Source organism: Gymnoscopelus microlampas, assembly GCF_963454915.1.
Source record: "Gymnoscopelus microlampas genome assembly, chromosome: 7".
Taxonomy (NCBI): Eukaryota; Metazoa; Chordata; class Actinopteri; order Myctophiformes; family Myctophidae; genus Gymnoscopelus; species Gymnoscopelus microlampas.
The window spans coordinates 30,102,849-30,128,461 of NC_139944.1; the positions used below are offsets into that span (position 1 = coordinate 30,102,849).

General features: G+C 41.6%; 1 protein-coding gene across 1 annotated transcript; it reads right to left on the reverse strand.

The window, feature by feature from the left end:
- Positions 1-17,312: 17,312 nt before the first annotated feature.
- Positions 17,313-23,087, reverse strand: oser1 (oxidative stress responsive serine-rich 1). The gene is made up of 4 exons (XM_084061179.1): positions 22,694-23,087; positions 21,439-21,548; positions 20,626-20,742; positions 17,313-18,844 (listed from the first exon to the last, which is right to left on the reverse strand). The coding sequence occupies exons 2-4, from the start codon at positions 21,513-21,515 to the stop codon at positions 17,872-17,874; spliced, it is 1,167 nt and encodes a 388-aa protein (XP_083917305.1). The 5' UTR covers positions 21,516-21,548; positions 22,694-23,087; the 3' UTR covers positions 17,313-17,871.
- Between the last annotated feature and the right edge of the window lie 2,526 nt (positions 23,088-25,613).

Here is a 25,613-nt window from a genome sequence, read left to right on the forward strand (position 1 = left end):
ACCATGGGGAAAGTTGAGAGGAACCGCCCCAGAGATTTAGTTGACGTCTTACAATTTTGAACTCTGATTATAACATTTACCCTTAATGCAGCAAATTCCTTACTGTTGGATCATTCTCTCTCACTCTCTGTGTGTGTGTGTGTGTGTGTGTGTGTGTGTGTGTGTGTGTGTGTGTGTGTGTGCGTGTGCGTGTGCGTGTGCGTGTGCGCGTGCGCGTGCGCGTGCGTGTGCGTGTGGGAGGAGGAGGAGGAAGAGACAGAAACAAACAAAGGAGATAAGTCGTATTTCTTCATGTTTAATTGCACAAGTTCACAATAAAATCTTCAGTGTTAAATTAAGATGCTCACAAACTGGTCTCTGCCTGTTTCAGTATTACATATTTTGTCGCTGTCGGGTGGAAACCTTGTATGTCCAAAAACGTTCCTTGTATGTCCAAAACCGATTTAAGATAGTGAAATAGTTGATCTACAAGCTCACAATGGCAAGGCATTGTGAGCTTGTAGATCAGCTATTTTCACAACTTTTGTGCGACACTTGGGTGACGAAGCAGGACATTCATTTACAAAAAAACATAAAAAGTTCAAGTGTGGAGATACAAGGTTTCTACCCGACAGCAACTATTTGATGCTTAAATGGCCTGTGATTGGCCAGAGGCCTGGCTAATGAGCGTCTTCCTGTCTGTATTGACCTATTGGAGGTCAACCAGGAGGAAGCAGGGGTCAACAAGCTCCTGTCAGGGGTCACAGTGCCCTGCCAGCAAACTCTGTCACATCACATTTGTACACGCAACCATACACTGTCACAACTTGTTTTAATGAACATTTTGTTTTGAGCTAGTATACTTTTTTTTTTGGTAGAAGGAAGAACGTATTCACATTTTAAGCCTTTCGAAAAATATGATCATGTCCGATGTCGCAATAAATATGATATCTACTGATGCTTTCATCTAAGGGTGCAACATTTTAATCGAACAAATTATAAATGTTTAGTTGATGATAAAAAATCATCGGTTTTAATCGATTGGGGGGGGGGTATTTTTTTTCTACAAGAAAATAGTCGCGGTCCAGGCAACCTGGTTGATATCCCTTAACAGACAGCGTGCCGCGGGTTCGCGTCCCGTTCCCGACGGCCTTTGCTGCGTGTCTTCCCCCATCTCTCTCCCCATTTCCTGTCAGCCTACTTTCACTATCCCTCTCCCAGCTATAAAAAAAGCTATAAAAAGCCACAAAAAAAATCTTTAAAAAAAAAGAATAGCAGATCTACACGCTCACAATGTGACACATTGTGAGCTTTTAGATTGGCTATTTATTATTATTTTTGTGCAACACCATTGTATGAGTACAATAGGTAGTAGAAAAAAACACGCTTCCAGATGATTCGATTAATCAAAAAGGTAAAGGATAGAATCATCGCTAAGACAAAAATGGATAGTTGCAGCCCTACTTTCATCTCTCCCACAACTGTGGTTCCCACACAGCCACAGTGAGAGGGGACGCATGTGGAAGTGTTTAGAGCTGCCAACTAAACAACCCTGCCCACTGTCAACCCTCCACCACACACGCGCACGCGCACGCGCACGCGCACGCGCACGCGCACACACGCGCGCGCGCGCACACACACACACACACACACACACACACACACACACACACACACACACACACACACACACACACACACACACACACACACACACACATGCCACCCTGAGAGGGTCATGAACCCTGTTATAGGTTAAAGGTGGAATGAGTGGGGAAGACTCCGGTCTATTCGCCCCCCTCCAGCCTGCAGGAAGCCACTAGCCTGGCTCCAGACCACAGTAGTGAACTAGTAGTAAAAATGTGTGTGTGTGTGTGTGTGTGTGTGTGTGTGTGTGTGTGTGTGTGTGTGTGTGTGTGTGTGTACACACACACAAAACAGAAATACAATTTATATTCGCTTTAGGCTATTGATTTATCGATTATTGCTTATGCATTTAGTATTCATCTTATTTCAGTTATATTGATATATGACTATATGCTGATTTGTCTGCATGTAATGTCCCAAGGGAAGTAAATTAGTCTGATAATATGTCTTATAAGTTTAATACACCCTGAGTGTACTTATTAAGCAGCAGGCTCATACAGCAAGGTCAAGTAGCTATTCCTCTGTAGGCAAGCGGCAGACCTAGACAGCAAGACGACTAGTTATAAGGTTTTATGAACGCAACGAGAATGTTTCTTGTATCAGCAGTCAGTATTCTGGCTAGGGCAGTGACTATGGCCTCGGCATATAGCAGTGGGCCTTCCATTCTCAGTCGATGAGAATGGAACACATGTTTATAGTTGGTCAGGGTAGTGTTGCCGCTCTTGGACGCTGAGCGTGGAGCAGCACATTTCATAGTCAAGCAGAATTGACCTTCCATACTCAAGTGCTGAGAACACATCTTTTGGTCAGACAGAAGAATGTCAGTCCTCAGAATTATCCTAACTATGTGAATGTATCCTTGTAGAATAGTATTTAAGCTGCCCCAACATCCAGATCTGTGTCAGACTCCCGTTGCCTTCTGAGACAACCGGACCCTGTCCACCTTTCCTTCCATCTCCTTCCATCCCTTTTCCCTTTCCCTCTCTGTTCTTTATTCTTATTGTAATTATTATATTACATAGGAATTATTGTGATATTTCAATATTAACACTTCATTCTCTCACCGAGGAATTATTGACACAACCATGTGTGTGTGTGTGTGTGTGTGTGTGTGTGTGTGTGTGTGTGTGTGTGTGTGTGTGTGTGTGTGTGTGTGTGTGTGTGTGTGTGTGTGTGTGTGTGTGTGTGTGTGTGTGTGTGTGAGCATCCTGCATTATTGTTTAAATGTGCAAAACACTTCATAATTCATATTGCCTTTTGTCACAGAGCAGCCTCTTACAAACTAATCTTCTCACAGTTCAGCAGTATGCATATTGAAATGTATTGTTATGCTTGTAACATGTATTCAGTCACACAGAAAGGCGCACATTCTGTTGTGACTGAATTGTCTTTAATATCGTTTTGTTTATCTGCACAGGAAGACGCTGTTATGAGGGAGAGGCCTGTTGCAGCCTATAGCTGTGTAGTTGGGTGATTGGCGCCTGAAGGTCTGATTGATGGGTGCCTGTTAATCCTCCTGTTAGCTGGTTGATTAGAATATGGGGTGCATCTTGGGTGGATTGTTATTGTACTGTGGTTGGTTGATTAGAAATTGAAGGGTTGAGTCTGCAGAGTATATAAGGGAAAGAGCTCAGTAGTTTTGGCGGCCATGGGGAGAGGTTGACACTTTGCCTCTCCGTTCATTTAAGTTGGTTGATTTTTGAGTTGTATTTTCTTCAGTTGTATTTTTTTGTAGTCCAGGCGTTTTTCTGCAAGCCTACCTCCTGGTCCACTTTTGAATTTTCTGTGTTTTTTACTGGCTTTGTGCCGATCTACACTCCCACTTTGATACCTTTTATTATTCATATAAAAATGTTCACTTATACTGTATTCATATTATTTGAATAAAATAGCAGTCAATAATAAAAATGTTTTGGTGGTATTGGTGATTTTCACCGTCTGGGAAATGCAGATCCCATCAGTCTTAGAAAAACTAAATACTTAGCCTTTCGGAAGCAGAAGCGACTATTGAGACTGTTGATCCTGTGCAGAATCCTATAGGGCCCTTTTGACAATCTCCAATGAGCCTATGGAATTCCATGGGTCTCGGCCGAGATGGGTGGTCGCACGGATGATCGCTCTCGCGTCCAACTGCGTCCTCGCGTACCTTTCCTTATCCTCATCCTGTGGATTATGGATTTACACCTCAACTCCGCATGGATCATACACCAGAAGGATAAGGAATTATACGAGAAAGAAAAGGTAGAATCACACAATGACTTCTACCTAGCTACTGGAACCGAGAAAAAGCACCCAGGCTACGGCACCCAGGCTACGGCACCGCGACGATCCACTCGACTCTCACAGCCAACCCGAAGCGAAGAAACAAACCCCTGAATGGTATATTTAATCGCAAGATGTACTTCTGTTTAATTCTACTACTTTCCGGAGACGTCGAAGTTAACCCTGGCCCTGTAACCACAAGGCAATCTGCTCGGCTTACAGCTGAATCCAACAGGCTAGCGGCCAACGTTGCCATTAGCAACGGAGAAAAACAAAAACAAAGCCAGGCTGTAACAAAGAACTTCCGGAGCACCGGAGCTAGCCTAGCCAACGTTGCTACTGAAGCTAGCTACGTCGAGACCCAATGGCCCTTATTGCTCTCGGCCCCAGGTTGTTGCCTACTTTGCCTGTTCATAAAATGTACCACTGTATGTGTGTGGTCTTTGGTTCGTCTTCTGAAATTCAGGTTCTGGTTCAGTGGGTCTCAGTTGGCCCAATTTTCTAGAGGGCTCCCGAGACCTTTGGGCCCCTGGGCCGCCCGCCAGGCCAGTTCAGGTATCCAGGTCTGCACTTTTCAAGAGAGGAGAGGCTATGAGGCTAGAACAGGGGTCTTCAACGTTTTTCAGGCCAAGGGCCCCCTTGGTGAGAGAGAGATGAAGCAGGGACCCCCTCTATTTGTGTTTCAGATTAAACTTTTTTTTGTTTACTGCTCTTTTCCCCCCTCTACACCAAACCTCTTTGCCAAAAATAGACGATCTACAAGCTCACAACGCCTTGCAGTGCGCAGGCGTTGTGAGCTTGTCGATCTGCTATTTTTGGCTGAAGTTCTCCTCAGAAAGGGGATGCTAGGGTTCAAGTGGTTAATGTAAAAAAAAAAATCATATCCCACAAATATTTGGCGCCCCCCCTGTAGTAACTCTGAGGACCCCCTAGGGGTCCCGGACCCCCTGTTGAAGACCCCTGGGCTATAGAATCTATTCTAGATGATACAACAACAAAGGATTAACCGAGAGGTAAAGACAGGAGAAGAGGGGAAATGTTCTCACCATGTGGCCTTCAACATATTCATGGTGTTCTACCTCTCCTTTCCCTCTCTCTCTGCTGGCTTTCTATTTGACGGCCAATCTCCCTCAGTCTGTCTGTCTCTCCCTCCTTGACATGGCAAAAAAGCAGAGCCATCCCTGCAATCAGACTCACTGCCATTGTTAGGAAATAAAAATGTCTGCGAGTATCTGATATTAATCGACTGTCTTTCCAGATTTATTTTTATTTGTATTTATTTTATGATTACAGGTCCATTTGGTTCAAAAGCCTCTCTTTAGCTTTTACGCTCTAAAGTCTGTCGTTCTTTTTCAATCATTCTCTCATTCTCATACTCCCTTTGTTGTCTCTCATTTATGTCTTCTCTCTCCCTCGTCTCTCACTCTGTCTCTGGCATCTCTCTCTCTCATGGTCTGGTAACAATAGATCTACCTTTCTCCCTCTGTGACAGTATATAGGAGGGAACCTGATCTGCATTCCTCCAACACAAAAGGAGAGGGGGGGAGAACGAGAGGAGAGCTAAAAGATGATATGAAAAAAGGGAGACGAGGGGGAGGAGGAGAGTGACTGGAAAGGGGAGAAGAGAGGGGTATCGGGAGCGAGAGATTTGAAGAGAAGGAGGCAGGAGGTGAAGGAAGGAGATGAAAAAAGAAAAAGACAACAGATGAGATGAGAGAGCTGGTAAAGAGAGGAAAGCTGTGGAGAAAAGAGGAAGAGTGTATAGAAAGGAGAGACGGTGTGTGCAATTTGTTAAGCTCAACACTTTGATAGCGCTACTGACATACAGTAGATGCACCATACAACCTATATCACAACATAGTACACACTGAAATACTCAGTCACCCACTGCTAAGGTTAAGGTTTACACTGTGTAAAGGACGGAAGGCAGAGTGGAGGGAATGAAGAAGAGAGAGGAGGGGAGGTATAGAAAAGAACGAGAGATTGGAGGAGAAAAACAGGTGAGCTTGCTGGTCTCAACATGACCTGAGGGATCATATTACAGGAAGCAGTCTGAGAGGGATAATATGTATATGTTGTGAGGGGCCAAATGTCCCACAAAAAGGCAATTGTCCTGGTCCTCACAAAATAAATTGTTTTATGGTTTTGAATAAAAAATGTTTATAATTTAGAAAAGATTCAGGTCAGGGTTAGGATTAGACATTTAGAGCAGTAGTCTTCAACGTTTTTCAAGCGACCCTTAAGCTGAGAGAGAGAGAGAGAGAGAGAGAGAGAGAGAGAGAGAGAGAGAGAGAGAGAGAGAGAGAGAGAGAGAGAGAGAGAGAGAGAGAGAGAGAGAGAGAGAGAGAGAGAGAGAGAGAGAGAGAGAAAGCAAGGACCCCTCCACTATATATTGTAATCATATTGTGTCACAGATTAAACCTCTTCATAGATTTCATAGATAGCTTCATAGGCTTGTTTGACTGCACTAATCATCAGTGTTGTGGTTATTGTCTGATGATTTACACATGATCTTTTCTATGGAAAAATTAGGATTCATGTTAATGTGTATTTTCAGACATTTTTCCAGACATGTATCCACTTACTGTACACCCTCACCCTCACTCCACTTAAACATTATTTGTGTATGTAACCTGAGTACATTTGAGTGTGTGTTGGGAAACACCCAAGTCTGTGTTTAGACCATTCTATTCTGAATTGCATATACGAACGTTGTGAAATAGTTCTCTTTTCAAACAAACAACATGGGGAGTTCATGAAAAGATATCCCTGACATACTCTTACCAAATGATTGCTGGTATAAGAACAACGCTAAAGAAACGATGTTTAATAATGTGCGTGCGTGCGTGCGCGCGCGCGCGCGCGCGCGCACGCACACACACACACACACACACACACACACACACACACACACACACACACACACACACACACACACACACACACACACACACACACACACACACACACACACACACACACACACACACACACACACACACACACACACACACACTCAATCAATCAATCATTCAATTTGATTATGAAGCATACTATTATTACTTATTACACAGAGGTGACATGATTATTTACACAGGGGTAATAGCAGGATAGGAGAAATAGGCCAGTGTTTCCAGAAACATCAATGAAGAATAGTTCCAATATATTTACCTTGGGTAATTACCCAACATGTTTACCTTCCATGAGCAATTTGTACAGATCAATATTTGTTGTACTAGTAGAAACACTGGAAAACACACATTTAACCAACTATTACTAGATTTATTCCCTTGAGCAACATTTGCCAACAACAAAGAACAGAAGGAAATAAAGAAAGAAAGAAAGAACGAAAGAAAGAAAGAAAGGAAAACACTTAACATTTTGTTTGTGGTTTACAAATGAAGTGTGATGATTGAACTGGTTGAATTACAGTCAGGTTTGGACAACCACAAATTGGGGTAAATATATAAAAATGTTCTATTTTAGAAAGAGATTGAAAGAGAGAGAGAGTGTGAGAGAGAGAGAGAGAGAGAGAGAGAGAGAGAGAGAGAGAGAGAGAGAGAGAGAGAGAGAGAGAGAGAGAGAGAGAGAGAGAGAGAGAGAGAGAGAGAGAGAGAGAGAGAGAGAGAGAGAGAGAGAGAGAGAGAGAGAGAGAGAGAGAGAGAGAGAGAGAGAGAGAGATAGAAATTAGACAGAGACAGAGTGAGAGGGTGGCAGGAGAGAGAAAAACAGACAGAGACAGAGTGAGAGGGTGGCAGGAGAGAGAAAAACAGACAGAGACAGAGTGAGAGGGTGGCAGGAGAGAGAAAAACAGACAGAAAGGGATAGAGCATGGAAGAGAATTACAAATTAACATTGTGTGCGACAGGTCTGTTAAGTACAGGTAGGTTGGTGTAAACGTATTTAAACATGAATCTATAGACAGACACTATGAGGTGTCCATTTCACTTTTTATTTGCATGTTCTGCTTTATTTCGACAGTGACAGTGAGTAGAGACACAGGAACAGCAGGAGAGAGAGATGGTATGACATGCAGCAAAGGGCCTCGGGCCGGATTCGATAATAGTATAGATATGGTACGCTCTGTACCAGGTGATCCACTGGGGCAACCATCCATTTCACTTTTGAATGCTTTATTCTGTTCATAGGATAGATAGACTGTATTGCCCGGAGGGGTAACTTTTTATGGACACATGCAGTGTCTGCTGTTAAAGAACAATGACAACATTGCATACAGTAAATACTGTACAGATTACATGCAGTACAACACAGTCACAGACTGCCAACAAATCGATCGCTGATGGTTGGTGGGGGATGAAAAGTAACAGAATTTAAAAATGTACAGCTGCTGGTTGCCGTACCTTGCTCAAGGGAATCAACACAGTTGTTGTGGAGTGGCATTTATTTGCCCTACCTAGATCTAACCAGTACAGTACAGGGATTTGAACCAAGAGACCTCTGGACAGAAACCCCTCTCCAGTCTTTGAGGTAGAGCCACTCCCTGCTGTGTTGTGTTGCAACTACATAAGTGGAAAATGTGTCCTCAGTGACTTGTAGATGTATGGGAGAGTGATTTAGTAGTGGGAGGGGAACCGTAAAGACTTTCCAATGACGCAGTCAAGTGTGCATGTGTTTGTATGAATTTGAGTGTGTGCATGCGTTTCTGTAGCGTAGCTGTTAATGTCTACTAGTGTATATCAGGTCAGCTCCCCCATGGCTTTGTCACCAAGATATTTACCGTGTAAACAAACACAGACCCAGGGCACATTACCCAACTCCATTCCCATTGCTATGTATGCTAGCTTTGGGAAAAATGTTCAAAGGTTGTTGTTGTTTTGTATTATTAACATTTTTAAACAATTGTGAAAATAGCAGATCTACAAGCCCAAAACACTTCACGATGCGACGTGTCAGATATAGGGTGGAATGTAAAGCCATCTTGTCTTTTTATTATTGTTTGTTTTGTTATCCTATTTTTACTGGTGTTACTACTTATTCTAGACTTGCTCTCTACTTTCCAATATCTTGAAGTGAATTTCCCTTGGATCAATAAAGGTCTATCTATCCATAAGGCTTAAGTGGTTAATTTCCTGTTCCGTGTCTGGCCCAAAAAGTCTAATTCACTGGTACTGTAGGTCTATGTTCAATGTAAGACTTTGAATTACAGCATTTGTTATTTATTTGTGGAATTTGCTGCCAAAAAAACCCTCATATCAGTTCCCAGCCCTTATCTCATGATAGATGTAAGCACAGGTCACACAAACCAGTCTGAACTTGTTAAACTGACACTTGACGCACATTCCTGACACAATAGTGTAATTTCCAGTCTTCCACATTAGCTCATAACCCTTATTTGGCAAAGTGAATGATTTCCATCAGTAGAACATGTCTTAAGTGAACCAGTGAACTACAGTTGCGTCAGAGAGTTGAGCGGCCATCCGGGGGGGTGAAAGCTGTTGGCTCTATTCCTTCTACACATACAGCCCATCCACTGAATGGTTAAAACTCACTTAAACTAGACTAGTTTTTTTTTTATCCCAAAAACATTGCATGTGGACGTAATGCAGAACGTTAACTCAATCCTAGAGTTTTTAATTCAAATTAGGCCTACATAATAACTAAACTTAATGGTTTAGGGTTCCTAACCCTACATGGTTAGGGTTAGGGTATAAAACTATGCAGCTTGTCAATGTTGACATACAAACATTTCAGTGATTTGCTAAAACGTACATTCAAATTGTTTTGGCGATTGTGCTGTGAGTTTTCTACTGACTTCAGCAGCTATTGCATGATTTCCGTAATTCCTTTTGAAGTTAAATAGATTTTTAGAATACAAAACAATCTCGACACAAATGTCGGTTACCTGTGAATGTAGCTGGTAATTATTATTAATTATTAATTTCATATAAGTAGGGACTATGCTGTCATGCATGGGTTGTAGGTGGTAGTATTCTACCACTGAGATCCAAATGAACAAACAAACAGGGCTGCCAATATGGGTTGGAATCCAAAATGGACTATGGGGTCCCACAGAATAACTACATAATTTCATGTCCCGAAGAGTGCTGGTGTTTCTCAGTATAAGAAACCTCAGCACCTCAGCTTATTCTTTACTATGAAAACATTTAATCCATATTATCCTCATATGACTCACTTGTGTTCCAGGGTTACACAACACTGTGGTTTATAGAGGACATGCCTTGGTGAGTGCTTTGGATTGAGAGGAGAGGAGAGGAGAGGAGAGGAGAGGAGAGGAGAGGAAAGGAGAGGAGAGGAGAGGAGAGGAGAGGAGAGGAGAGGAGAGGAGAGGAGAGGAGAGGAGAGGAGAGGAAAGGAAAGGAAAGGAAAGGAAAGGAAAGGAAAGAGAAGAGAAGAGAAAGTCAAAAGGAGGAAAAAGGGGCATAATACAGAACAGAAAAAGACAATTAAAAGGACAAGTAGAGATAAGATACTGTATGGGCAGGAGAAAGCAAAAAGGTACAGTAGAAGAACAACAACAGAGAGGATGCTGTGGAGAAGAGGAAGATAAAATGGAGGAAGAGGCAGCATAGGAGGAAGGGGAGACTGTAAAAGGAGAAAGGGGAGTCTTTTTTATCATACCAGTGCCAAGCTGAGTTTACTATATGGTCAAGTCTGACTGATCATCTTCCTAACAACATCTGACACATTATTTGCTTATCTGTAATTATATGACTGCTATAAATCAGCTCTGCGGCGATAGGACATGCAAAAACAAACCGCGATGCAATGCGGAATGGAGAATCAGCAAATTCCATAACGGTCATCTCAGTTCCTCGCAAAAAAACGAAACAAATAAAAACAGCATGTATTTTACATGCACACATCTGATTGAGACAATATCCACGTAAATGCATTGGAGTGATCATCTTAATCAAGGTAAGGTAATCTCTGGAGTATGTCCAACTAACATAGTTGTTTTTTCTGCTCCTAAACATTATAGAGTTAATTGTCAAGTCAGCTGCAGCTTGCTAACCTGAGTATATATAAATCCAGGCTAATCCAGATAACTCGGGGAAATCATTATCTTTTGGATAATTAGAACCTAAACATTTTTTACAATCACAACTTCTGTCAAAGAAAGTATGGCTGCTGTTAATAGTGGGAATGCATTGTACATTACCTGCAGAGGTTTGATGTCTGTATCTTTCTGAACTTCTGTCCACAAATTTGGATAAGGATAAGAAAGCAGAGTCACCAGTGACAAACTTAGTGGACAAGCTAACCTTTTTATTTGCTTCAGTATATTAGTAATAAAGTGTGGGTGGGGTCCAGTGTTGTTCAGAAGGCAAAGGCATACACAGAGCTCACAGCGGAGGGAGAACCTGATCACTACTGTATCTCAACTGACACTGTATGTGAATCCTATAAGTCTTTCATTTTATATTCAAGACCTGGAGACACTTGGGTTGTTTCTAGCCTGTCGTCTGTATTCATTGTATCTCTGGGTGAGTTTGGGACTTGAAGTGGAAAAAAGGCTTCAGTGGTTTGTGAGAGATAAAATGACATAGGATGCCAGTCATGCAGTTGTTGTTGCAAGAAAGTGTTTTCTGATAATCATTTGCTCGTGGTCACTGTTAAATGTCGGTCATTGAACTGCAACCAACCAAAGTCTCCCAGCTCTGTTTCCAATTCCCTAATGTTGTAATCGTAACAACTCATATTGCCCAATAGACATTCTTACATCTGCACTGGGCCTATTTGAGGTCCACCCATAGTATCCATATTCTATAACCTACCATAATTACCATTCTAGAGACAGTATTAGGCTACAACATCAGCAGCCTCTGATTTTCCACGAGCATACTGAACGGATGTGTCTGTTGTTTGGATTTGACCAAACATGATGACATTGACGTCAGTGACATTCTAAAGAGCCCAAAATGTTCACCTGTCTTCCTCCCTTTTGCGTTCCCTTCACTGTCTTCCGGTTGCTGCCAATTCAAAACGCTGGTGATGACCTACAAGCTAATCAAGGTTATGGTACTCCCTTAGCCTTTAGTGCATAATCCAACCCTAAACCCCTTCGCGCACACTTAGATCAACTAACAGGAAGTCTGTCAGCCCATTCCCTAAATTTTAGGGCCTAAAACACCATGGCCAACGCCACAAGCGCTCTAGTCTCTTCTCCCTCATGGCTCCCAAGCTGTGGAATAACCACCCCCCCCCCCCTTCAGCCAGGACTGCAGCAGTCCCTTTTCAGACTCCACCTCACCCCCTAGCAATCCTCTTTCCTTGTATCCTTTCTTGTCACTTATCAAGTGACAAGAAAGATTGACAGATACTAGTTATATTGTGCCGATATGTTAACATATTGTTCACATAATATTTATGTTAGACATAGTATACTGTTAGCTTGACCACAAATGCTAAATGTTATTTATACCATGCTGTTTACTTTAGACAGATCCCTAGGCTTGATGTTTACCTTATTGTCACAATACAGGTTAAAGGTGTACATTGGTTGGTGAAATTTGTTTTTGTGCAAGCTTCATCATTTCATAGTTTTCAGGAAAGAAAGAAAAAGAGGGGGTGGTGCAGAGAGAGGGAGAGCAAGAAGAAAAACAGAAAAGGGAACAAAATCTAAGATATCTACATACATACACATCGGCACTTGTAAGTCACTCTGGATAAGTGTCTGCTAAATGTCTAAGCTGTAAATTGACATTTTGCTTTTCATTCTGTATTCGCATTACAAACAGAGGTTATGATGTTGAGTGAAAATACTTGACACAAAGGCTAAGCCCTACCAGAAAAAAAATGAAACCGTGACATATCACATGTTCTACTCCTGGAGCACAAAGTAAACCAAAGAAAAGCAATCAAAGGCTGACAAGTTGGAACTGGAGAGAGAGAGAGAGAGAGAGAGAGAGAGAGACAGAGAGAGAGAGAGAGAGAGAGAGAGAGAGAGAGAGAGAGAGCAAGCAATAGGGTGTGTGTGTGTGTGTGTGTGTGTGTGTGTGTGTGTGTGTGTGTGTGTGCGTGCGTGCGTGCGTGCGTGCGTGCGTGCGTGCGTGCGTGTGTGTGTTACACAGATTGAGAAATCATAGTAAACAAATATGCTTTCATAAGACCACTGCAGCTGTTTTTTCTTCTCTCTCTCTCTCTGTTTGAACTATACATCTCCATTAGCCCAGAACAGGTCTGATCAGTGCCTTTTCACCATACACTGTTTGGCATATAACAGACAGATCTCTTTCTCTCTGGGCGCTGGGAAAAGGAGACACACCCTATTCAATGATTCTAGGTCACGCTTTTGTCAACTTTCGAACCCTTTCTCAGCTGTGGAGCGTGCACACTGCACAGGACGATCATGTGCGGATGTGTGCACAAGGAAAGAGAGCTGGAAATACTGCCCTCTGGTGGCTGTTTTCCCACTATCAGACCATGGACTGTCTTGGTAGGTTGACTGCACCAAAAACACAATCAAAGACTTTTACTTCCAGGCCTACATCTCAGAGGCAAATATTGTACTTTAACTCCTCTAATATTTAGTTACTAGTTACTTTGTAGATTTTGATTATTATTACAAAACATACATTAACCACTCCAGCCCAATTCGGCCATTTGAAAATAGCCTATCTACAAGCTCACAATGCGTCAAGGCATTGTGAGCTTGTAGATCTGCTGTTTTCAAAAGATTTTTATTCATAAGATTTTATACATTTGAAAACTTGAAATGGGACATTCTGCATAATGAGTAGGCTACTTTTGTACTTTTAGTTTTACTCAAGTAAATTTTGACTTTCACTTGTAACTAGAGTCTAGAGTATTTCTAGATTTCAGTATTGATACTTTTACTTAAGTAAAACATTTGAGTACTTTTTCCACCACTGTCATACAGACTGATCCACTGAATATATATAGAACATTGTATTTGCTAGAGATCAGTGGGAAACGGATAATGCAAGTGGTGGTAGTAGTCAGACTCAACTTTTGCATTGACTCCAAGTAAAAAGGTAAGCTACTGTTCAGTGGTTCTCCAGCCTGGTCCTGCAGACCCAGACTAGCCAATTGGTAGCTTTATATTCTACCAGACAGTTAAATTCATTATCTTTGGGTCCTGGACGGAGCTAAATTAGTCACTGATTAGGCTAGAATGAAAGTTAGAAGTATAGGCCTAATGTGGGGCACCAGGGCTGGAGTTGAGATTGAGAAACACATGCTACATATTATAACATTACATAATATACCACTTGTCACGACTCACGATCAATGCCATTCTCTGTCTGTTGAGCTTTGAATTGAACCACTGGCCCTGGCAGGGTTAATGCCATGCTCTACCTATGGAACCATACCTAAGGCTTTAAACCAGTTGTTCTCAAACTATTTCATGTCAAGGACCCCCAAAAATTAAATAGGGACCCCCAGAAGCAAAGATTTCAGTTACAAATGTTCGCTTTAAAAAATATAATTTATATTCAAAGGTTTGCACAAATTGTCACGATTTTTCAAAAATAGCAGATCTACAAGCTCATATGAGCTTGTAGATATTTGGCTATTTTTGAATAGCCAAAGTATAAAAGGTTGAACAATTTTAGGTGGAAGTAGACACAAGAAGAAGAAAAGAGAAGACAAGAGATGAGAAGAGACGAGAAAGAGAAGAGACGTTTACATGCAAAAGCTGACATATCGTATTGATGTGGTTTCTGACAACTAGAGTAAGTTTCATTCAACCAACATAATTAACATAATTTCTCATTGGCTCAGCACTCTAAAATTTCCCCCGGTATAGAAACCAGCAGCACTTCAAAAAGTACCCCCAGGCGTATAGGCCTATTATAGAGTAGAGTAGACATGAGAAGTTTCTGCTCATGTGGTTTCCCTAGACATACCGAAGTCTCCCTGTTTGCATAACAGCAATCTGGGAACCCATCACTAAATTAAAAGGAAAAACAGCGCCCTCAGAATCTGTTCTTGAGAGATTAGCATAACAGTAATGTAAAGAAAGACCATTGTGTGTCTGAAGCCTATTTACAATATCTTCCAGTAAATTTGTTTTTCAAATGCAATATTAGCCTTCATGGAAACTGTAGCTTGAAAAATCCCAGGCATTCACAAGTAGGCCTTCATCATTCGAAATGCATACACTCCATAAAGGTACATGGGTAGCCGTACATATCCATGGGTTTGAGACCTATATTTGAGCTTATCCAGGTTAACGCCTTCACATATTTGTGCCCAAACTGCAAGGGTAGACCTCAAAACCAAGCGGTATTTCCATGCAGGGAAGAAGTAGGCCTAAATTCAAGTATGCATATCCACCCAACCCATCCATGTATTTGTAAGTAAATGTACCAACAAATGAATGATCCCCTGCTGAATTCAGCATCATGGTTTGTGAAATCAGTAGTGGAAAATCCATAGGGGAATAGTTGCAGGTCTGCAGAAACATACCTCAAATACTAACACAGACTGAATGACAGTCCACTGTACATATAGAGTACCTTGTGTACATAGTGTATAAGGGGGAGAGTTGCATATATAGTATAGTAACTTTGAGTTGAATGTGTTCCACATTTATTTAAGAGAAAATGACACAGGTGCACAGGTGTTTTATTTAATTTTGTAAGATTCCTTTTTTCCCCCAAGGAGTCTTAAGTGCCCATATGGCAGTTAAATAAGTCATTGATTATTTCAATTAGCACAGAACTAATTTACTTTTAGCAAAAGGGAAGGGAAATTCCACTATCCACAACAATCCTCAACAAGTAGCACAAAAATCTAAAGCCCACCATCAGCTGCACATTTTCTCTGGCGACAGCTGGAGGCCATGGCCTTGCTCATGGTTTGTCAACCAGTCCAAAGAACCACAGAGCTGATCACTCCTACACTTTTGAACTAAACATGCGTCTTGTAACAAGCCTACTAACCAGTAACCTTTAGTGACTTCCTCTATACCTCGTTCACTGAGAGCAACAGGCGAGAGGGGATGTCCACCATCACAAACACACTACTCATACTGGAAGGTAAGAGTTTCGTTTCAGATGCCTTTCTTTTATCAGTTTGTTCTTTTATTCTTGTGCTGCACAAGAATAAAAACCACAGAGGGTGCCTTTTTGGTAAAGGTGAAACAGTGAAACTAACAGCGAAAATCCACAAGCCACAAGTGAAACCCCCAGCTACTGTACGCTCCAAGCACAAAACTATGCACACTGTTTTTTCTTAGCCTATTGGAGCTTAGCCCTAGCTGGTAATTTATATAATATATTTTTTTTTGACAGAAACATGTACATATAACATGTACATTGAGCAAAACATTTATAACCATACAAGGCAGTATGGGTGAAAAGTTTGAATCAGTATCATAATCAACTTTGTCACATCACAGACTTACAGGTGTAAAGAGTGGAGTGGGTGAACATTTTTTTAGAATCCCTAGGCCCTGGGTCAAGAGGGCCTCTCAAAAAAGCCTTGTTTATATCGTTTTAATAAAGGTCCCGGATTTCCAACTTTTGTACAACATAATTCATACATGTCCACACAGCAGAGACTATATGGGCATAACCACTTTTATTTGCTTGGTTGAATGGGCCCTGGGCTGGGGTCACCCAGCACTGGGCCAGAACAGGCCCTCCAGCGATATCTGTCCCGACAATTTATTTGGTAAATAATTTACAATAGCTGACTGACAGTCCAGGTAGGATATGGACAGCAACAGCTTTAAATTGATGAAATCAGGTATGATGAACAAAGAATTCTATTTACATTCTTTGAATGTTATGTTTTCATTATCAACTTTCCTCTTGAGACTATTGGAAGAAAAACTTCTTTCCTGTTTAAAAACAAACCAAAGCTGTGTTTCACATTCTTTTAATGATACATTGTTTCTCTCCATTCTGAGACCTTGAACCATGAAAGAGCTCTTGTTCAAAAAGGAGTATGACTGTCTCCAGATAAAATGTTCTTTTGAAACTTTTGATGAACTAAATATCCTCTAAGTGAAACATTCAAAGATGACACCTGCACAAAAAGGATTACATAAGCAATTGTGTGTGCATCTGAAACATTTGATTCCGCATGCTTTTCTATCAATTGTTATACTGTACCACATCTTTATGTAGTAACTTTTATAACAAGATAGTTATTGTATGTAAGGTTGTTCCAGGTCCTAAATTAGCCATTGATTATGTTCTGGCGCACTACCTAATGTCTGTTTGGCCCGAGCCCGACCACTGCTCTATACTTTCCCCATCCTTTTTTCCCTCAACACAAAAACTCTCTACCAAGCTCAAGCATTGGGAGCTTATAGATCCATTTTCCCAAAATGTTCACCTATTATGACATGGCCAGAATAGGGACGCTTGGGTTAATGTGGTTAAATAAAACATTGAAATGTGTGCTCAATTGATTCCGATACCATCTGATTCTGTATATGACTCAAAAAGACACAAGAAAAGAAAATGTTCAACATAAAAATTTGCCTTTTTTATTGACTGAAATGAAACGTCCACTTTCAAGGTCACAAAACAAAACCACAAACAAAAATAATCACACTTGGCATTACAAGTCCGCATTTTACCACTGCCTCCAATTTTGCTAAATCCTGCACCAAGAGCTTTGGCAACTTCATTTGTAAACCAGAAAGAATTAAATTACTTTTTTTTAAATGAGAACAAAATGCAAAGAAAGTGGGGCGGGGAGAAGACTGTCAAACTAATTAGAAAGATTCAACATATTATGTAGTTCTTTCCGTTCTAGAAGAATTGATGGGACGGAGGCACGGGTTAAACGGGAGAAAATAAAGAAAACAAAACCTTGAACCTGGGTTAAATCAAATGGTTAAATCAGAATATTTAAATTACACCTTTCATGCCCCAACCATTTTTGTACCCACCCGCCCTCCTCAAAACCTCCTTTCACATTCTCTTGTTTCTCTCTACTGACAAAAACAAAATTCTTCTTTATTATTATCTGCACATGATAATATAATTATTAGGTTCTTATCTTTTTCCTATTTTTGCTTTAAGTATACATCATCTCAGCCATGTGTGACATCTTCTTGGGGATGTAGAGGTAATACTCCATGTAGCCTGAAAGGTCCTCTATCGTGATGTCATCGACGTATACCCGTGCCTGCTCCGAGCACGAACGGGGCGAGCCTGACGACGAGGGTGAGGGTGTAGCCGCCGTGGCAGCGTTGTTGTTAGCAGTCAGAGTTCTGCGGTCGGCGGAGGCTGGCAGGCTCCTCTCGCACTCTGAGATGACATCGCGGAGCCCCGTGAAGGAGTACACCTCCACACCCTGCCAGCACCCTGGGGTATGGAGGAGACACCGGTGCTGCCTGGACTGGCACTGGCACGAAGATCCACTGGCTGAAGCTCCCTCTGCCCCGTTCTCGGCGTCTCCCTGGCTCTGCTCGGGATCAGGGTCATCTCTTCGGGCGCAGGTGCAACAGGGAGGATGGAGGCAGGATGGACCTACAGAGCCACTGCTGCTGTGGAGCTTGGACAATGCCTGGAAGTCAGAGGCCTCTGTGGCTACGGGTCTGGACTCGTCACGGGCACCTTTCTCTGAGCCGGAGACCTCGGCAGTCGGGCCCACCAGGCCAGTGCTACCACTCTCCTGTGTGGAAGTGGTTGTAGTGATAGTGGTGGTGATAATCGTAGGGATCTCCTGCGGTGAAGCAGAGACGACAATACTTGATTCATAGCCTGCAGAAGCTCCGAAAACAGGAGAGATGTGGCCGGGGGAGGGGAGCTCTTTGTGAGCGGTCACAGCTAAGGCGGAGGTGGTGTTTCCATCGAGCTCTGTGGACTCGGGCACAGTCAGGCGCTGGTGTTTTGGGCATCCGCTAGTGGGCGATAGTGTGGGAGCGGCGCCGCCGCTGCAGTAGGTGAACTTGGGCGGATGAAGGATAGGGGACTTGGACCTGCGGCGCCTCTGGCTCCTGGAGGCTCCTGGGTGGCTCCTGGATGATGACGTCTTTCTAACGCAGCTGAGGAAGAGGGCACATGGAGAGAGATATGGCCCGGGGGTAAGAGAGAGGGATAGAGGGAGGAGAGAACAGATGGGTGAGAAAGAACAAGAGCAAATTGATGAATGAAACTGCAAATGAAGTTGGTTAATTTGCGCTGTTGACAGTTTTTCATACAAACGTTTTGATCTTCCTCAGAGTACTAACCCCCAAACCTTACATTTCAGTAACAAAACACTCAAACAGCAAGCAACTACTCATAACATGGTCCTTTGTATGATGTGGTCTTTTTGCTCCACCTAGTGGACTTAATGAATAACTACACAGTGTCCAACCACTGAAAGAGTAACTTTAACCTATTAAGACAATTCAATGTCAATTTTAGATTTGAGCTAAAAAAAAGCATTATTTTACACTTTGGGCTATTCAAAAATAGCAGATATACAAGCTCATAGCGCTGTATTTTGATGGGGGTCCGCGGCCAAATACATATCATTTTGGGGGTCCTTGACATGAAAAAGATTGAGCACCACTGATATAGAAACATGCGTTTTTCAGAATGCTGTTGAGATTTAGGAGACATGTAGAATCGGCTTCAGGTCTCAATGGGTTAATTCGGTCTTCTGATTGCTTCACCGTCGTACAGACTACACCATAGCTAATCTACTTCAGATGACACAATTTGTGTAATAAACAGAAACTTCCAATAACTAATACCAGGATCAAATAGGACTACTGCAAGGGCTTATGAAATAGCATCCCCCAATTCGTCCCCAGGAAACATGTTCATTTGTTCATGCTATAAGATCACAGCCTCTTTCCAATTTATGTTACAACTACTGACCAGCCATACCTTGCCATGTAATGTGTAGATTATATTATGCCTATTAGCTTTGCCGAGGGTCAGAAATACACAGGGAAAAATGGCCTTGAAACCAGAATGAGAGGGGCAAACACTGGCCCCAGTATGTTCTGCTAAAACTGTAGCAAATCTACAAGTTCTGGAAGCATCTGGAAGATCTTGACTTGGCAGGGATTCAATTGCCTTCCATGGGTTTACCCGCTCAATATTCTAATTTCCTAGAATAGTATTATTCAGTATGATGTAGTATTTGGGAGTCTTTAAATAGCAATTTGTTAAGTTGCTATTTAAATCCCTTTTTCAGTTCAAATATTATGTATCGGGCAACTTGATAGAATGTCCCTATATAAGTGTTTGCATAACAGAGCTACATGTCTTCCATTTCCAGTACAAATCACAAAGATCCTGCTCTCTACAGCACTGTTTCTACACAGTGGGTCGGGACCGATTTTTGTGGGTTGTGAGTAAATATCACCTTTTTTTTCATTTCCTACATTAAAAAATATATACATCTTATTTCAAAAGATTAAAAAAGTTTAAACAAAGAAATCACAACTTTTCATCAGTTAACTCTTTGACTGCCAATGTCATATTTTGCTCAGGCGCCTGCCAATGACGAGATTTTGTGTTTTCAGTGGTTTTCAACTAGATGCCGCTGTTCGCTAACCTAAGAGTCACCATGCAACTCCTAGAGAAGCAAAGCAGCAGCAAATCATGTGATCGCAAAAAAACGTTCACTTCCTTGTAATTCAATTTGGAACAATAGCTTTTTCTCTGTTTCTGTTTCTTTTTGGCAAAAACAACCTACATTCTATGCCCACAACTATGGAACGGATGATCGCGGTGTCACGTCTCCTGGATGGCAGGATCACTGGTTTATCCATTAGCTTAGTGGCAATGGAATCACCTTGGTTAAAAAAAAAACTACTAGCTGACTTACCCATGCCAGTTGTCCTTGGGGCAACTAAGTTTGGGCTTTGCTCCACTGGGTTCTGGGCAGGCCCGTGGTACTCCTCGGGATGCCAAGCCCTCTGGTACATTCACAGCAGCAGGCAAGCTGAGGGGAAATAGAATGAGATTAGAGAACGAGACATAGAGAAAGAAAGACATTGTGACCACTGTATTGACAACGCGTCACTTCGTGCTAAAGCTTGTAGATCTGCTATTTCTGCAATGTTCACATGTATAAAATTATTAAATATGTCAATACTTTCTTTGTATATTTCAGTTATTTTTCATATCTGCCCTGTGCAACTTTTGATTACGAAGCATAAAAGGCTTCATATATTCAATGCCAAAAACACAATTCAAAAATCGCAATTAGTTTAGTGACAATTAATCGTCAACTTAAATTTGTAATCGTGACAGCCCTATCCAAGGCTAGTTTTCAGGCAGCTGTTATGGTAGCGTGATTATCAAGAGGTTGTTTGGGTGATTGTTTATCATTTTGGGCTTGATTGACCCCAAGTAAGCTATAAATCTATAAATGTGTAGCAATTAATTAGACAATTATAATACTAATACGATGCCATCGTCGTCCATCACAAAGTTTTGACATGCTGATGGTGATGTCAAATTTGAGCAGACATCGTTCAACCCTAGAACAGAACATTACTCTTGCATGCATCTTTGTGGCAATCTGAACACACAACATGCATGCAAACTATGAATTAGACGTGCAATCCCAATATGTCCACTTCTTGGTAAAGCTGGGTTCATGATTGGGATTTTGCATGTGGTTCAGTACACAAACCTCTCAGCGTCAACCCTCAACTTCTTAAAGGCTGTCTGGAGCGTCTCCTCTTCACAGTCTTTCCCTCCTGCCTCCATGGTGAGGGGAGGCTGCTCTGACCAGCCACCCAGCTGAAACACACACACACACACACACACACACACACACACACACACACACACACACACACACACACACACACACACACACACACACACACACACACAAATAGAAAATAGATGATCACGACTGTCATCACAAAAGGTATGAATATGAATTGGACTGCTCTTAAAACTACTACGTTTTGTGCCTCGTGTTTTCTGTATGGATTGAAATGTGTGATTCTGAGAATCTGAGTATGTCTCAAAAATGGGCTTGGGTTTGAATGACTGATAGATGGTACTGCGAGTGTTATGAACAAGCACACATTGAAGTTAAATGGAGAAGTGGTGCCCTGTTCTATTCGGTTCCTCAAGCTAGTGAGTAACATGTTTTATCACGTTTCTATTATGTATAAATTAGTATTTTTTTGTAGTAGCTATGACATTTTAACTGCTACCACAAAATTGACTGAAATTACTAAACTAAACAGGTTTTTATCAGGGCCACAGATAAATTAACAAAAACATGTCAAACATCACAGCACGATATTAACAAAAGTTAAGTGTCATGATACTGACCGAATTCAGTGTTCACCTTTTTGAAAACAAACTATTAACGCTAGCAGAAAGTAGCCTGTGTGCTTGTTGTAAACACAACCTCCATGATCACTCCCACTCTACACAGGCAACCACTGTTGCCAGACTGTGCGAGAGAAATAAGCAACCAGGTATATGAAAACAAGCCCAAAAGAAGTGACCACTCTAAACCCATTGGCTATTTGAAAATAGCACATCTACAAGCTCACAACGCGTCACTGGGGTAAAAGTGAAAATTTAGGAATATTTTCAAATTCACAAAATCTTGTATTAATGGGGGGTCTCTGGCACAACATATTAATTTGGAGGTCCTTGACATGAAAATGTTTGAGAACCACTGGTTTAAACAACATGAGGGAAAAAAGCCCAAATAAGCAACTACACTTTAGAAACAAGCCCCCCCAAAAATGCAACCCGCAAAACTACCAAATATTTACAGGCAACTTTATAGAAGAAACAAGCCCAAAGTTGCTTATAATAAGTGGACATGGCAACACTGCCTGTTAGCTAGCCTAGCGGCTGTAACTAACTACATTAAAGAAAGGCATCATGTTTAATGTTGTGAAGTAAAGACTCACGGTTCAGGAGATCCTGGTCGTCGTCCAGAGAGAAATCAACCCACAGGCAGGACATGCAGGGGTTCGAACTATTGAGGGGTTCAGCGACTCCCTCTTGGGTTAGCTACTGGCTAAAGTAGCTAGTAGTAGTAGTAGTGATGTGAGCTTGTAATGCTAGCTGGAGCTAGCTCCCAAGGCTAGCTGTGAGTATGTGCTCTTCTCATCGAAGTGTCTCTCCGCGACAAAAACACGATCTATACCGGGGTTTCAGACCGCACGCACACGGCCTGACGCACGAGGAGTTCAGCCTCCAGTCAGCTTGTGTGTTTAAACGGCGGCTACGGCGCCTCGTCAAGGCGTTATTTCTAGACTTTTCTTTCTCTCTGACGCCTTGTTTACACTCGAACCACCAGTCGTCGCAGTACATTACATTACTACACCCCATAGCCCGGTGGGATGGTCGCGCTGTGGTTGGCTACTTTTGTTGCCAGTGGTGGAAGGAGTTCTCAAATATTTTACTTAAGTAAAAGTACCAATACTCATACACTGCAATGTTAGTAGAAATACTCTGCTACAAGTCCGGAATTCAAAATGTACCTGAGTAAAAGTACAAAAGTTATTGGCATCAAAATGTACTTAAAGTACCAAAAAAAGTAAAAGCACTAAAATGTTTGAAAGTGGCCGATCTACAAACAACCTCACAACGAGTGGCATCGCGACTTGTTGTGAGCTTGTAGATCGGCTATTTTCATAAAATATAGGCTAAAGTGGTTAATGTATGTTTTCTAATATAATAATTTATGTCTGCAAAGTAACTAGTAACAAACGTTTTCAAATAGTTGTATTAATAACACCATTACATTTTAACTGTTTAATGAGACTCATTGTATGAGATGTATACTTTCTATAAGTGGGTTTGATTGTGAAAACCCAAACTTAATGTGTATGAAAAACAACAACAGTGGTTTGCGTTGCCTAACAACCAACTAGCCAATGACAGTGCAGTAGTCCGCCCTCCAGTCTATGGGATGTAGAGCTGAGTGACTCTGCAACAACCAGGCAACAACGCGTAGTAAACGTGACCATTTTATTGACGTCATCCCCACTCTGGGTTGAATATAGTGTTGCCAGGCTTTGAGGGAGAAACAAGCAACCAGGTCTATGAAAACAAGCCCAAAAGAAGCGAGCCCTTCGCCCTTCAAACATACAAAAATTAGGAATATTTTTGAAACATTTAAAATGTAACATTCTAACAACACCTACTGTACATATTTACGGGGCCAGAGCTCAGCTCTGGACCAGTTTTATTCTTCGCTTTATTCTGTTTCTTCTGCCACTTTTCGCAGTTCTGGCAGAACCGTGCTGTCGCTTTTTACGAAACTCGGCCATATGGTAGATGGTCTTGAAAAACGATCAAGAAATAATTCTCACACTCATTCGTCAAAAGGTGGCGCTATAGCACTCAATTGAAAAATGCCAACTTTGAACAGGTACAACTCATGTCCTGTTTGACCTACAGCCATGAAACTTGGATACACATATGCGTCTCCTCATGCTGAACAACTTTCACCCTCTGACTTTTGACCTCTGACCTTTAGATCTCCCACCATTTGAATTATATGAAAAACAGACATTGGCTCCTAACTTCTGCATTTTTTCACTTATGGTGAAAAATCCCTCAAAAATCCCTCAAAATCCCTCAAAAAATGCAGTTCGCTGGGCTCATTCAAAACAGCCCTAAAAACTCATCTTTCTGGAGGCCTAAAGAGGAGCTAGTACCAGTTTCCCTGTAGACAGACGACCCCCCCCCTCCCCCTTTTTTTGTACATACTTTTTATTTTATTTTACTAATGTTTTTTTTGTATATATTTCATTATTTTCTCATGCCTTTTTTGTACATAATGGTATATTTTTTTCCCCCTCTGTATTCTTCTGTTGATTTTGAACTGTTTGGTTGCTACTATATATGTCTATGAAATTAATTCAAGGACCCCAATGGAAACAAGCCCGCAAGGACTTTTTTGGCCGGACCTTTTAGACAAAAGCATTATAAATGTAACTGTGTTGTTTTACATTCTATTGCCTAATAAAAATGTCAATCAATCAATCAATGGAAAATCCGCTGCCAAGGTGTTGTCGGCATAGGTCCAAAGTTCAAGTGTTAAACGTTTCGTGCAGATGCAGATTGCTCAAAAATCCCAGGAGGAGATAGATTTTAACTATTACAGTTTTATGGAAATTATTCATCTGCCCCTAACACACACATGCAGACTCACATTTCTTTGAAACTTTGCAGAAAGGTTGAGGGTCATTCCAAATATCACTGAAACCAATCTTACTCCAATTGGCCAAAGGGGGGCGCTTTAGCAATTTTTTGAAAATTAAAACTTTAAACAGGCATAAGTCATGCCTCGTTTGGCCGAAAGTCGTGAAACTTGGTTACACTTGTGCCTTGACTCATGAGGAACACATGTATCGCTTTGACCAGTAAGCTCCGTCCTTAGATTGTCCGCAATTTTGAGCAGTTTGAAAAACACTTGTTTTTGGCAGTTCTGGCTTAACCGTGCATACGCTTTTTACGAAACTCGGCCATATGGTAGATGCTCATGAAAAACTACCAAGAAATAATTCTCACACTCATTCGTCAAAGGGTGGCGCTATAGCACTCAATTGAAAGTGCCAACTTTGAACAGGTACAACTCATGCCCTGTTTGACCTACAACCATGAAACTTCGATACACACATGCGTCTCTGCATGCCCGACAACTTTCGTGGTCTGACTTTTGACATCTGACCTTTAGATCGCCCACCATTTTGAATTATATGAAAAGCAGCCGTTCGCTCATAACTTCTGCATTTTTTCACTTATGGAAAATCCGCTGCTTTTGTTTTGTCGGCAAAGGTCCTAAGTTCATGTGTAAAATGTTTCGTGCAGATTACT

Excerpts from the sequence above, each read along its gene's own strand:
- oser1 (XM_084061179.1), bottom strand. The coding sequence starts at position 21,515 with ATGGAGGCAGGAGGGAAAGACTGTGAAGAGGAGACGCTCCAGACAGCC. Across the intron at positions 20,743-21,438 it reads TTGAGGGTTGACGCTGAGAG|CTTGCCTGCTGCTGTGAATG; the intron begins GTTTGTGTACTG and ends ATTTCCCCTCAG. Across the intron at positions 18,845-20,625 it reads CCCAAGGACAACTGGCATGG|CTGCGTTAGAAAGACGTCAT; the intron begins GTAAGTCAGCTA and ends CCTCTTCCTCAG.